The 15,459-nt window shown below is 33.8% G+C and overlaps 2 protein-coding genes across 2 annotated transcripts; both read left to right on the plus strand.

The window, feature by feature from the left end:
* The first annotated feature begins 685 nt into the window (after nucleotides 1-685).
* On the plus strand, nucleotides 686-4,938 carry LOC129420748 (extracellular serine/threonine protein kinase FAM20C). Its single transcript, XM_073866830.1, has 5 exons — nucleotides 686-1,022; nucleotides 2,822-2,931; nucleotides 3,387-3,468; nucleotides 3,620-3,679; nucleotides 4,136-4,938. Exons 2-5 carry the CDS (start codon nucleotides 2,901-2,903, stop codon nucleotides 4,392-4,394), a joined length of 432 nt encoding a protein of 143 aa, XP_073722931.1. The 5' UTR covers nucleotides 686-1,022; nucleotides 2,822-2,900; the 3' UTR covers nucleotides 4,395-4,938.
* A 4,340-nt stretch (nucleotides 4,939-9,278) lies between these two features.
* On the plus strand, nucleotides 9,279-12,656 carry foxl3 (forkhead box L3). Its single transcript, XM_055175113.2, has 3 exons — nucleotides 9,279-10,150; nucleotides 10,770-10,938; nucleotides 11,713-12,656. Exons 1-3 carry the CDS (start codon nucleotides 10,041-10,043, stop codon nucleotides 12,127-12,129), a joined length of 696 nt encoding a protein of 231 aa, XP_055031088.1. The 5' UTR covers nucleotides 9,279-10,040; the 3' UTR covers nucleotides 12,130-12,656.
* Nucleotides 12,657-15,459: the final 2,803 nt, after the last annotated feature.

Genomic DNA, 15,459 nt, shown 5'->3' on the forward strand with positions numbered 1-15,459 from the left:
GAACAATTGGCGATCCACATTTGTCTTATTAAAGGCTGTTAGCTTTACACCCTGTCACGCAGCAGCTTTTAGGCATTATTCTGTTTTTGTTTTGTTTTTTGTTATAAGACAGAAATGGCAAGGAGTGACAGCCAAATTATGTCACATATGGTTTAGTAACTAAACTTTAGTTTTGCTCTTAGCACATCACTGCTAAAGATCATTATAACCGCTGTATAGAAACTAATACACAGCTCCTTAATAAAACATCATTTGCGAGATCTTTTTATGTTTATATTTAATATATGGTTTGGTTGCATTATTCCATCAAAAACCATCGTGCTTTTCTACGATCAGTAGATGGCGCTATGGCGCTGTTATAAATCCATTGTCACTCTTTGTTACAGTCTTACTTTTGTAGGTTTTTAAAAGTATGCCTTTGACTGTCAGTAAAGTAGTATCAATTTGAGAAGTGTGGGATATATATTTAGTAGAGGTAGATTTTATGTAAGTAATAATGAGATACAATTGAAGAGTTTCGTTGCAAAACGAGATAAATCCATTTTTTTACATGTTTATTATTATGTTATCATGTTATTATTTTGTTTTATGGTGCTACTTAGCTGTATTTTATAAGTTATGAAGGTTTTAAATCAAAACAAACCAACTGCAGTTGCATTGAAATGAATTGGAATGCAAAACCAAAAAATGCGATTTCTGAACAATTAAAAAAACAGTGGTTATCTCGTTTTGCAACGAAACTCTTCAATTGTTTATGAAAAGTGTTGTGTTTGAAAGTTGTATTTTCGTTCTAAGTGTAAATAATTTTTATTTTGTTGTTCACTATCTATCATCCCTCCAGCCAATAACATCTGCTTCTATGGTGAGTGTTCGTATTACTGCTCGACTGAGCATGCTCTGTGTGGGAAGCCTGACCAGATCGAGGGCTCATTAGCCGCCTTTCTGCCAGATCTGGCTTTGGCCAAGCGCAGGACCTGGAGAAACCCTTGGAGGCGATCCTACCACAAACGCAAGAAAGCAGAGTGAGCACACATTTTATTCAGAATGTACAAAAGTTTGTTTTCGGGTTACAACTTTAAAAAATAAATTCACAGCAATGCCATAGAAGAGCCATATTTGGTTTCTCAAAGAACCATTTCTTTAATAACTTTTTATAGTATACCAAAGAACCTTTTTTAAAACAAAGTTCTTGACTGGATGCATTTAATGCTAATATTTCTTGTAATGGCAATAATTTACTCTTTGCATCACTGTCCAGCAATTCCAGTAGGCTGTCAATGTTTTTGGGAAAAAACTGACCATATGGTGTTGAAAATCATGGTACAAAACTGCAGATTTTCAGACTTTAAAAGGTCATAGAAATTAATAAAATCTTAAAAGTAACTTTTAACTAAGAATTTGGTTACACTTTACAATAACGTTGTATTTATTACCTTAGCTGCATTACCAGAAATGCATTAGCAAACATGCAATAAGCAATATAGTATTTTTAGCATTAATTCTTTGTTAAAGGATTAGTCCATTTTCTAAAAATAAAAATCCAGATAATTTACTCACCACCATGTCATCCAAAATGTTGATGTTTTTCTTTGTTCAGTCGAGAAGAAATTATGTTTTTTGAGGAAAACATTGCAGGATTTTTCTCATTTTAATGGAGTTTAATAGAGCCCAACACTTAATACTTAACTTAACACATAACAGTTTTTTTACTAGGCTTCCCACACAGACTATTCCTTTAATGTTGCTTAATGTCTGTACTGCTGTGTTAGTTCATTGTGCATTAACTAATGTTAACACACACAACTTTTAATTTTGAAAACATCCTAGTTGATGTTGAAATGTACATGAGCTAAGATTAATAAATATTGTAGAAGTATTGGTTATTGTTAGTTCATAACTTTATTAACAGCATTTAAATATGCAGTGTGTAACTTTTAGAAGGATCTCTTGACAGAAATGCAATATAATATACATAACTATATAGATAAAAACATCTCAATCTAAGGCAATAAAAACAATAGTTGACCATGTAAGGTCTTTACACACCACTGATATGGTGTATAAAGACCTTGCATAATGAACTGTATTGTTTTTATTACCTTAAAATAAGACGTTTTATCTACTACATACACCGCAGGTCTCCTTACATGGAAGTCGCTGTCATGTTTTTACAGTAACCCTAAACAGACAAACTGCATGTAATCATCTGGGAGGGATAAAAATGTTTTTCCTGTGGCAGCTACCGTAGCTTCTCTTTGCGTTTCGAAATTGAGGTTGGTTGCAATTCCCAATCTCACCACTTGATGCCACTAAAAACCCACACTGGACCTTTCATAATTAAATAAATAAAGTAATAATATAAATATACATTTAAAAAAAAAAAGATTATTTAATGTTTATTGTGAGGAAGTACTCTTTTAAAAAATACTTTATTTTATGTTTTACGCCCTGTAGCCACACATGTCATGATAAACAAAATACACTCTTAAAAATAAAGAGTTACAAAAGGTCAGGATGTATGGTTCCAAAAAGAAACTTTACCATCCACAAAACTTTCTGTTGTACAAGATTCTTTATAGTGGATTAAAGTTTTACACGCTATATAATGATTAGACAGAAAGTTATATAAAAAATTTCTGACTTTAATGCCATAGAAGAAGACTTTTTCAGTAAAGAATCCTTTACAGTACCTTTATTTGAAGAGTGTAACTGCACTCAGTATGTGCACAGTACCATAAATATGTACTCCATAAATATTGTGTTGTTTTGCGCTGCACAGTATGTGTGTCAGTGCAAACTAATGGTGTCTGTGTGTTTGTAGGTGGGAGGTTGATCCAGATTACTGTGAAGAGGTGAAGCAAACACCACCCTATGACAGCGGCACTCGTCTGCTGGACATCATGGACATGACAATCTTTGATTTCCTTATGGGTAAGATTTCAGAAACGACGACCACTTGTACACAAACCTGTCGGGTTAAAGGGAAAGTTCGCCCATAAATGAAAATCCAGTCATAATTTACTCAGCCTCATACTGATCTAAATCTGTAAGAGTGTAGAAGATATTTTGATAAATGATGATAAGTACATAGTTGACGGTACCTAATTGATTCTTATAGTATTGTTTTTTTTCTACTATGGAAGTCAATGTGTACCAACAACTGTGTGCTTACCATCATTTATCAAAATATCTGCTTTTGTGTTAAACAAAAAAAAAGAAACTCATACAAGTTTAGAGCAAATTATGTCAGAAGTTAAGATTTTGGGTGAACTATCCCTTTAAGATAGAGCCACTTTGTCAGCAAACAATCTAAGTGGCTGATTTAATCAAGGTATTTATGTAAAATGTATGCAATAGTAAATATGTTTATATTGCATTTCTTTAAGGAAATATGGATCGTCATCATTATGAGACCTTTGAAAAATTTGGAAATGAAACTTTCATTATTCATCTTGATAATGGAAGAGGGTAAGACATTATTCATATTTTTTCTTCTTTTACCATAAGTATCAATAAAAAACTGCCATATATACAAGTAATGTGCTGCTTATATTTTCCAAAGTATTGTCATATAAATGTAATTATAATTTTTCTGTCCAATCTCTCTCTTAATCTTCAGATTTGGTAAACATTCTCACGATGAGCTTTCCATACTGGTGCCTTTAAGTCAATGCTGCAGGTTGGTATTATACAAGCTAGGGTTTTAATGGTATGATAACATCACAGTTTCACGGTATACGCAATTAAACAGTCTTTATTATTATAAGCATCAGCTATAATGACCCTTAAAAGTTTGGGGTTGAACATATGTTTTATTATTATGATTTATGAAAAAAACCTTTTTATAGAAGTATGAGTCTACCATTACAAAAATAGAGAATCTGAATGTCAATATGTTGCCCTAGTAGGACACACAACAGCTAATTTATTTATAACTTAAATCTTTTTTTGCAATAAAGTCATTAGAATAGCATTATTAAATGTACAAAATGTTTAGTTTCTACATGAGAAATGATGAGTTTAAGTGACAGGCTTACTTTTATTTTAGATGATTATTTTGCATTAATAAATTAAGTGTTATATAGGAAGAACTTGGTGTTTGGTTATTAGTAATGATTTTTACTGCTTGACTCAGGGTGAAGAAGTCCACCCATTTACGGCTTCAACTGTTGGCTGAGGAGGAATTCAGACTGAGCGTTCTAATGGAAGAAAGCTTACAGACAGACACCCTCTCACCAATCCTCATAAAACCTCACCTGGACGCCATGGACCGCAGACTACGTCTGGTGCTTCAGGTTCTGGCTGACTGCATTGAGAAAGAGGGATACACTAACGTTGTAGAGGATGACCTGGGCACAGCGGGTTCAGACGCGGGCACGGTCCCACAGAGGTAGTGGGCACAGACCGGTCAGGTGCCCTCGATGGGTTTTTTGAAGTCCTACCTTGACTCTTATGGGCCATGAACATCTTGCAAGAGATGCTCTTGTTGATAAACTTTTCTGAATTCAGTGAATTCCAAAGACTCATTCAAAAACCAATGGACCATGTGTTAGAAAATGATTCACTGTGGAGAGAAAACGATCGAGAGACAATGATCTGTAATTAGCATCGACTTGATCCAGAATGGTAGCTGATCTTCGCAGGCGTTGGAAAGCAGTGGTTCTTAACTGGTTGGTTATGACCAGCGTTGGAGATATGTTAAATGTTCAAATAAATTTTATAAAAATATATAAAAATTGACACACTGAGAAAAGTTAAAGCCACATAGACAAGTGGTCACTGATTTGCACAGGTTGGCTTCTGCTGTTGTTTTTACGAAATTGTACATTTTGCTATTCAGACTAGGTCATGTTAATAATTTTGCATATTGCTGGGCTTGTGCAGTTCTTGTGACGTCTAATGTTAATAAATTTAAATCTAGTTCATCCAGAAAAGAAATTACTGTCATCATTTGCTCACCCTTTTTGTTTCAAACCCATTCCTTTTTCTGAACACAATATGGGATCACTTATCCAGTGTGTGAATATGTGGATTCAATATAAGAAACCTCATAGACACATTGTCTTGTTTGCACATAATTTGAACTGTTGTCATGAGTTATTGCTTATAGTGACAGCTGGGGAGCATTTTGTTTGACACTGTATAGTCATATAAGTTAATACAACTATTAATCACATTGCTATATAATATACACTACGTTTTGAAACACTTGACCAAACAAATGATCTTAAAAAACTGAAGGTGTATGGTTAAATGCTTTAAATTACTTTTGTAGACAAAAATATACACCAAACTGATACATTTCTGTTATTAGAAAACAAAAAATGTATTATAAAAAAATGGATGACTTAGACTGAATATTAAAGGTCCCTTAAAATTCATCCTAAAGTGAAACTTCTAAAGCTTCTTGATAAAATGACATGCGTACGATTTTGCAATTTCTAAGCAAGTGTGACTGCTTTTCATAGATGATAAAATATAACAGAGTTTTGATTTATTCTGAATGCTTTTTTTTTACATTTGTTTTATTCATGGATCAGTTTATTATTAGTCTGTAATGGGGGAAAATATATAAATAAAGAGTCAGTGTTCTAAAATGTTTGACCAGCATATACAAAGCTACAGACTGTAAAATGTAATATGATTTTTTACCCTTCAAACATACTAGCTCAGCAAACCACCTGCCGATAAGCCCGATGTCTTACCCCTCCTACACAAGTCAATTAAACGTTTCATATTTACAGGATTCCTTAATGCTGGAATACTACATGGATTCTTGGATGGTGCCATTTTGACAGGTCTGAACATGTGATGAATGATTGGAGAGCCACATGTTTGCTGATACCTTTGGGTGCTTTATAAGTGAATCATTGTATTAAATTCATTCAGCATGAGGCTGACTAATGTTAATGTTGACAGGAGTTTGATTTTTGGGTGAACTATCCCTTTAAGAACACCCGTTTACCTTTCTATGATAAACAACTTTGTATGTCCTGTGTTGGGTCACCATGCACTTGATGTGTAATGTAAAAATTACACCCTGAAACAAAACCAGTTGAGAATCACTGTTATAAAGAATAGAAATAAATGCATATTACATTTTTTTCCACATCTTTACTAAATATTGTTGATCCAATATTTGCTGTTACTTTAAAGCTATAGCATCTAGTTTTTTAAAAAGTCAAGTACTAGCTGCACATTCACGTGCCAGACAGACTGACTGCTACAGTGTGCGATGTATTTTTCTTTAGGACAGCAAGCTTTGAGTTATATTCAAAAAGTCCATCTGTAAAATTATTTTTGATAGTTGAGTTTTATATTTATTCCAAAAATGCCACTCATGGTTTATTTTTATGAAAACGGTTTGTTCATCTTAGTAGCTACATCAAGATTTTGGTATTTGTGACCAGTGTTGGGGGTAACGCATTACAAGTAATGTGCATTACGTAATATTACTTTTCTGAAGTAATGAGTAAAGTAACGCATTACTTTTTAAATGTACACATTAATATTTGAGTTCCTTTTTAAAAAAAGTAATGCAACTTTTTTAGTTTAATTAATTCAATAAAAAAATGTACTGAATTAAACTAAACGTAGTCACATTATGCACTCTATGCGTACACGCCTGTGTGGGAACAGTTTGAGTAAGGAACTAAGATGGCAGACCAGAGCTCGAAATTTTTGTGATGAAATATGCAATTTTTGAATGCAGAAGTTTTCAGTCATAAAAAACACCGGCAAGGCCTGAAACAGATCAAGCCTCAGCCAAGAAAAAGTAACGTAAAAGTAACTAAAGCATTATTTTACATGAAAAGTAACTAAGTAACGCAATTAGTTACTTTTTTGAGGAGTAACTTAATATTGTAATGCAATACTTTTAAAAGTAATTTTCCCCAACACTGTTTGTGACCCTGCCTGTAAAAACTTAAAGTTATTTTTTTAGATTTACTGTTTTCTACATAAATATCATTCTGTGAAAATAAAATCTTGATGTCTTTAATACTAAGTGAGTAAGGTCATGTCAAAGATTAAAATCATAGTGAAATTAAAACTTTGATGCTTGGTGCATTTTAAACTTTAGCCTGCATGGTTTTCACAGGCAGGGTCACATTTTTTTCCAGCAAGTAGATTAGTAACATTTGCAATGTGTTTAAAACAAACATTGTTGTTTTGGATTTAAGGGAACATCCTTAACATTTAATAATTTGCATAATTTTGGCTTTGATTAATCACTTAACTTTACACGCACATGGATATCTGTCTGTTTTTCTATTTAAAGTGATATAAAAAAAATTGGAAGTTCAAATATCACCAATATTTTCACATGCATTTGACCTACAAATGTGGACTTTAAAGGAATAAAAGGCTGATTATGTGAAATCTATGAATAGTTGTAGATTTGTCATGCTATTAAACTAACCTTTTGAAAAAAACATTTTTCAGGGGCATATTGATGCATCTTGAGTCTAAATGTTGGTTTACACATTTGTGGATCTCTGATATAGCATAGACCTTTTCTAGAGCTTCTATTCACATAAAAATAACCATTATTGACTGCCTGTGAAATCCTAAAGTCTCGTTGATTTCAATCTTTGACATGACCTTGGTCAATAAATATCAAAGATAGCAATGTTATATTTCACATAATGTTCTCATGTAGAATGATTTTATGTAGAAAAAAGCAAATCACAGAAAATAATATACAATGGATTACCATATACACTGCAGTACATTTGTCATATACTGTGCTGCTCCAAAAAAAGGCCTACAAGTAGAAATAGTTAATACACAGTCACAGTAACTGAAGCATTATTACCTCTTGATTTATAGTACAGTCATAACCCAGAGTCATTGACTATAGCAAATTGACCATATCAGAGATATTAAGATATTTTCTTGTATATTTTGTATAAAGTGTACTGTGTGCTGCATTTGACAGGACATTGCAAGTATATTGTGGATTTCAGTGTTTTTAGTTTGGTGTGGGATGGAATGGTTGTTTATATAAAGCCCTAAGCAGTCTTACTACAAAACTGCAAAAAATGTGTAAATATGTGACTCTTTAGTGCCTGTTCAATGATAGAAATACTTAAATAATCGGTTATAAAGATAACCGATTAAGTAGCCGAGTAAATGTTTATTATATCATAATGACATTGTAGTGTGACAATGATTGTTATTGTAAGTACATTTTGTACATTGTTTTCTTTGTACAGTATGTATAGTTAGTATTTTTCACATCTTGGAAGAAATACACTATGTTTTTGTTGTTGTTGCCCGCATCCAGTTTTGTCTCTCAGTGGGACTATTTGTTTCAGTTTTTCCCCTTGGTTATGGTGCAATTAAACATTAAGCAAATGGTTTTATACATAATGTTTCTTAAAATGATATTTAGTTGCGCTGTGTGATGCTTAAAAAAATGAAATAAACTTTTCTTGTCTTTAAAAATGAAACATAATTTTAAGCATGACTGCTCAGGGTGAAATAAAAAGTGGGAGTGAATGGAGATCTGATTTGAAACACATACTGTAGTTTGTGATGCATCATTTTAAAATAGAAATATTTTAAAACAATATTTACTGTAATCTCATAATAAACTCACCTGAAGTCACCTTGTTGTCTGGATTATCACCAGAAGTATGCATGCCTTTCTGTTAAATGCACCATTCCCACATTAAAAAAATATAGTATTAATAAAGCCTATACAGACTAGGCTAGTAATTATGGACTACTAAAGTATAATTACTAATGGTGTAGTACAATTTTAAATAGTATTTGATAAGTTATACCCCATGTGTGCCATTACTAACACTAATACATTTGAGTTAGATTATTCGCGTGCGGTATAAAAGCCTTACCAAGAGACTAAGCACGATGCAGTGTGTTTTTCTTCTGGTGTAATGATGGTGAGATCGGTATGGGGAGACAGAGACCACTAACCGGACAGCAGTAATGAGAGCAGAGGAAACGGCGTCATGGGAACCGGCCGGGACTCCGCTGGGACTGAGCCGTTATCAGATCAGACCTTCAGTGCACTCAGACAGGAGGAAACGACACATGAACGCGCTCTGTCTGGTCATCGGTTCTGTCAACTTTTTAAAATATTTCCGAATTAAAACAATATAAGAGGTTACCTATAATAGCCAAAATAAATAAAACGCGGATCCCCACATTGAAAAAGTAGCTATTTACTGTAGTAATTTGGTATTAATACATACTATTATTTTGTATTGAATATATTAAATGGATAGACAAAACTGTGGTAAATACCGTTACTATTTATTATTGGTTCCAAAACTTTTAAAAATTTTACATTAACGTTTATTTACTCAAATTTTTCATGTGGGTCGAGGCCACAAAGCGCGTGTAAATAAACAACTTAGACACTTGAATTTCAGAAGAGAAATATGAAGGATGTTGTGTGTCCATTCCAAACAATTGGGATTAATCTGTCTGTAGATCAAGGGGGCCACACACAGACATCTCGCGCCGCGGGCTGTTTGCGCGTGTTTCGGTCCTTCATATGGCCACTTAAATGTCCTTTTGAACACACATCCCCTTTTTAGTCACGGAAACACAATTTAGGTCCATTATGTCGCATTATAGATCGCATCTACAGAAGCCGAGAGTCGTTGCCGAGAGATATGTGATTCATTTCAAGGGGCCACAACTCCGAGAGGAACGAAAACAACCTGAAAGAGTTACGACTAAAGACACGAGGGGCATGTTTGTTAATGTTTCATTCAATTATTGTTAAGTGGATCAGACTATAAAAAGAAACACTCGAAAACAAAACATCCAATCGCAAATGGGATTGGACCACCCGGAATCAAAGAGTGAATGAGTGAGTGGAGTTTGGTTTGGGTGGGTTCAGGCGTTTACAGTAGTTCAGTCATGTACGCCCATTATATCAGCATCTGACCAGCAGCCCCCTTACACAAACACTCATACACACTTCTCATGAGAGCAGCTTCATTTGCCTTTGCCATACACAGCCTTTTTATTCAAACATAAAGGCTCGTCGTCATCCTGGACGTCTCATGATGTTTGACAACTCACAGTATCCTTATAACTGTTTTAACTATGATGGAGATGGATACCCCACATGTGGCACTGATGAAGAAAAGAAAGTGTGCCGACCGGCTTACAGGTACTTTATTATTATTATTATTAATAGTATTATTTATTTATTTTATTTTTACTACTTTTTACGTTTTTTATTACTATTTATTTTAATATTTAAACTGTTTTAATAATAATTACAACTTTAAAAAAAAAACACATGAAAAAATACTTTATTTATTGTTGTAAATTGTAATAAAGTTTCTAGATACTATAGTGTTTGAACCTTACCATAAAGTGAACTACAGTATTTACAATAATTTATCAAATAATTAATAAAGTGTAGAAATTACTGTATACTGCAATTTATTATTTTACTGTAGTAAATACTAAAGTACAGTATTTTTTTATGTGGGAATCTACCCATAATAATACGTTTTGAAGTAATAATAAATAAAAACAATACCAAGACTATTGTAACTGGTTTTGGTTTATAATATTGTGTAAGATGATACATAAAAGCTGCTGCTATATAAACAAGAACACAAGTGTTTTATATTTAATGCATGTATAAGCATTTGTGTATGTGCGTGTGATTTTTTTGCTTAATTACTCCAGCCCCACAGATTGTAATCAAGGGGATACAAGGCTCTTTAGAGGCACAAATGATCCCTGACTCTCATCCGTTCTCTGTCTTTCTCTATTAGTTACATTGCACTAATAGCAATGGCAATACAGCAGAGCCCAGAGAACAAAGTTACCCTATCGGGAATCTACGAGTTCATCATGAAGAGATTTCCTTATTACAGATCCAACCAGAGGGCTTGGCAAAACTCCATTCGTCATAACCTCTCTCTAAACAGCTGCTTTATAAAGGTACACTATAAAAAATCTGAAATACAATAAACAAGACAAATAACTATTAACAACTAGCTTACTCGGTTATCATTCCGTGCATAAAATCTGAAATCATGTTACAAATTTTGATTTGTTTATTTTAAACCTAAACAAAAAGTTTTAAGAATTTTGATAAAGGTTACACTGTCCGGAAAAATTGTCAAAATATGTACCCCAGCTGTCACTGCCTGTACCCTTTAAAAAAGTACAGCATTGCACCTGAATATACTTATAAGTGTCTTAAAATACATATTTGTACCAAATGTATACATATCTGTACTTAATTCATTCATAGTAGGCCCCAGCAACCGCTAAGGTACATCTTTTGACCTTTTTTTTGACCAGTGTATGAATATTTCAGGTTTAACATTTTTTTTGAATAATGCTGATATAGCAAAGATTATGAGGTTTTATTTATTTTACAAGCATTAAATGATTAAAAAATGTATTATTTCAATGCACCCCAAGTCATTTTGGAGTGTCAGACAAATACATTTCTTAAAAGCAAAAATGAGACATAGCCTATAATACTGTTCAATGTTCAATTAAACATTTCCCCATAAATGATTGTTTAATCACAATTTGCAATGAATAATTTGTATTAAACTAAAGAACAAAAAAAATAGTTCTAGTTGTCTCTGACTTTTAGACCCCAGTGTATTTGAAATCAGACTGTTTTGTTATGCAGTATAAGCAAGCATAATGGTATCATATCAGTTCTATCTATAGATCTAATTACCTGCGTTTCCTCAGGTGCCCCGCACAGAAGGTAACGAGAAAGGAAAAGGTAATTACTGGACGTTTGCCACAGGCTGCGAGTCGATGCTGGACCTCTTTGAAAATGGCAACTTCCGACGTCGCCGCCGCAGACGCAACTTAAAACTGGGCCTCAAGGAGCCGGCTGAACCCTTTGTTGCCATGGACACACATCAGGGACCTGCAGTAAGAGCCATGGATTCAGATACTTTCTGCCCCATGAACACTACTCACAGACCGGCCCGAATCAACCAGTCCCTCGGCAAACCCGAACCCGAGATCAAATTCAGCATTGACTACATTCTCTCCACACCGGACCCTCTGCCGGGCTTCAGGGCCGCTAACAGTGTGACTGGAGCCATGATCCACCATCTGGAACCACAGCATCTTAATCTACACTTCTGGACCATGTAACCAAAACTGAACCACTTAAAGCTTCTATAGCGGCCAAAAAACTCTTTTAAGATTTCCCATAATGCAACTAGGCTTGTAATTAGGCACATGCAGTGTTTTATGTGCTGGCACTGATATCAGTGACTCTTTCTCGCTGTGGTTCATGTAAGCACTTAACAGTAAGTTATATCATTCTTCATAATAAGAGTGTTGGGAATCTGTTAGCTGTGTTCATCACTTCACCACAAGAACTGTGTACTTAAAACAATTTTAGTCACTTTACAGTCTTTGGTAGTGAATGTTCTTGTATTGGCAAAGCATTATAGCAATGCAAAAGTCAAGCATTCAATCCCCAAGGAACACATACAGTATATAGTGATTGAAAAAATTGTATAGATTGGATGCACTGTAAGTCACTGTAGATAAAGGTATCTGTTAAATGCATAAATGTAAATGTAATAATGCATACATGATGAAAATGGTTATTTAGAAGCAGAAGCTTAACTGTATTTTTCTTTAAATGGTAAAACTCTTTTGCACACCTGAAACGCGTTGGTGCTGGACCATTTAGTGTTTGCAAACAAATGCTTTAACATAGCTATGGGGTTAATGGAATCGGCATTCCTTGCTTACTGCAGAACTGCTGAATAACTCTATTGTTTACATACGCTGTTTATAATGTTTATCATTGGCCCTTGACAGTCTGTGATCCGTATCAATCACTGATAGACTGAAAACAAGCTCCTGAGGGCAACACTACAGCACGCCAGCACTTAAACTTTCCCTGGGGTGTTTTAAGATCTTGTTTTGAATCTGCACTGTAAAAATTTCTTCTTGCACTTACATTTTTAAGTTTTATCAATTGGAAATTACAATTAATTCCAACTTTCTTGACTAGTGAGGAGTTGCTATAAATTATGAAAATAAAGTCGAAAATAAATAAAGAAAATAAAACTCCTCACTAGTCAAGAAAGTTGAAGTGATAGGGATGCATAACGATTAATCGCGATTGATCTGTAGCGGAATAGAGGTTTTTGTTTACATCATATGTGTGTGAGCTGTGTATAATAACTTTGTATAAATAAATGCACACACATGCATGTATATATTTAAGAAATGTTTACATGTGTATATACATTTGTATATTTATGTATAATTTATATTATATATAAATCTAAATACTTAATATATAAATATATATTTTTTCTTACAATTATACATGCATGTGTGCATTATTTATCTATACATAATTATTAAACACAGTTTACACACATATATGATGTAAACAAAAACTTTTATTCTGCTATAGATTAATCGTGATTAATCTTTATGCATCCGATTCAACTAAAAAATTTAAGTGCAACAAGAGATTTGTTTACAGTTTGGGAATCTCTTGTTATTTCATTGCATGTTTAAATGCTGGAAAGTGAAAGATGATTTCAGAATTATATATGCTAACAATTTTCTTTGTACTTATTGGGGCGGTTTACCGGACAGGGATTAGACTAGTCCCAGACTAAAAAAATGTAAGAGCTGCCCAAACTCAAAACAACTTGCCCTGACATATCTTAAAATACATAATTGCCCTTTGTTTTGCCTCAAAATGCACAGAAGTAATGTTTTCAGTAAGGCATGTTTGTTAAAACTAGTTATATTTATGAATTAAACTAAGGCCTAGTCCTGGCTTAAGCTAATCCCTGTCCGGGAAACCGCCCCATTAACTTTAATGCTTAACTGCGGAAATACATCGTAGCCCTTGTAAAAACAAATTTTTCAGACAAATCCAATCCTTACTTTGATAGCTAAACAGTTGTTAAAATTACATAAAAATATAAAATACAGTAAAATACCGCATAGCATTTGTTACATTTGTGGGTTGGGAGAAAGTAATGCTGGAATATATGATATATTTAATTTTACTGCCAATTCAAGGCAATAAAATAGCATTTATTGAATTTATCGCTTAAAGCCTCTTTCTTTCACCCAGCGTTGGGTCAAAAATGGACAAGCTCAGCCCGTTGGTTGAAATGAACACAGAAATTTTTTATATTTGACCCAACGATGGGTTAAAACAACCCAGCATTTTGGGTTGAAACAACTAAATCTTAATCTAAAACTAAATTACAACCCAGTGGGCTGCACACATCCCTTTTTGACCCAATGCTGGGTTGAAAATAACCCAAACACATGCATTATAATAAGGGATGCACCAATTTAAAAAATGTCTGTGCCGATACCGATATTCGGTTATCCACCAATATCGACAGATAACGATAGTTTTGCTTTATAGTCTACATTTCAAATTATTATGTTCTGAAATCCTGGAAGTGCAGAATGCACAAACCGCAATTCTGTTGTCATTGGGACCCAATTCTAAATAATCACACAATATGAGTTCTGATGCATCTTTCAATTGCCAGGATCTGACTTTATAAACAATCCGCCAATGTCCGATAGTGGAGGAAATGCTTTTATCTGCCAATACCAATTAGAGGCCGATATATATCTGTGCATCCCTTATATGATTTCAGGTCTAAAAAAAAAAGAAAAAATATGTGTGTGTAATACTTAAATGCTTTGATATGTTTAGGCATTAAATAAAAAATAGTAATACAATAATAACAAGTTCACCTTGTTATATTGCACAATTTACTATAGAAATGTAGTTAGCCTACTTATGAGAAATGTCAAATCTCACATCAGTTAAAAACGAATAGAAAATCCCTTGTGTAATAAAATATTGCTACTAGTGTGTAATATTGACTTATACAAAGTACAGATTGGTCTATACAGTATATTTTATTTTAGCTGTGAAAAAGTATTTTTTATAAGCATTTTAATAACCGAATATTAACAAACTGTCAGACAAGTGCAGTCTAACCTTCTCCAAATCTCCCTAATCTCTCTGACTGACCTTTTCCATTTATATGAAGCCGGACTTAAATTTGATCCGAACACTCCATTAGAATACATATCACTCAAGAAGCCGCGAGTTTAAAACGGGAGCCTGTTAACATTTATTTTCCTTCTAAGGTGTATCAATCATGGCTTGCCTCGCGCTCAGGAGGGGACATATTTCAATTTAACCTTTACATTACAGAGTGACTGCATCAGAAAGGTTTCAACACACTTAACATGACTGGCATTTAATATAGCATTACACTTGCAAGGTTAGCCGGATATGTGACCTTATTCAAATCTACAACACCTATCCTGACGCAATTATAATTAAACGCCTTATGCCGGCTTGCAAATCCTCTGATCGATCGCAGATATTAAGGTAAATATTGCACTGCCCCCCAGTGAACGTCTAACTCTAAAACGGTTATGGATCAGCAGGTTTCTATTAAC

The sequence above is a fragment of the Misgurnus anguillicaudatus genome, chromosome 4 (genome assembly GCF_027580225.2).
Source record: "Misgurnus anguillicaudatus chromosome 4, ASM2758022v2, whole genome shotgun sequence".
In the NCBI taxonomy this organism is placed as follows: Eukaryota; Metazoa; Chordata; class Actinopteri; order Cypriniformes; family Cobitidae; genus Misgurnus; species Misgurnus anguillicaudatus.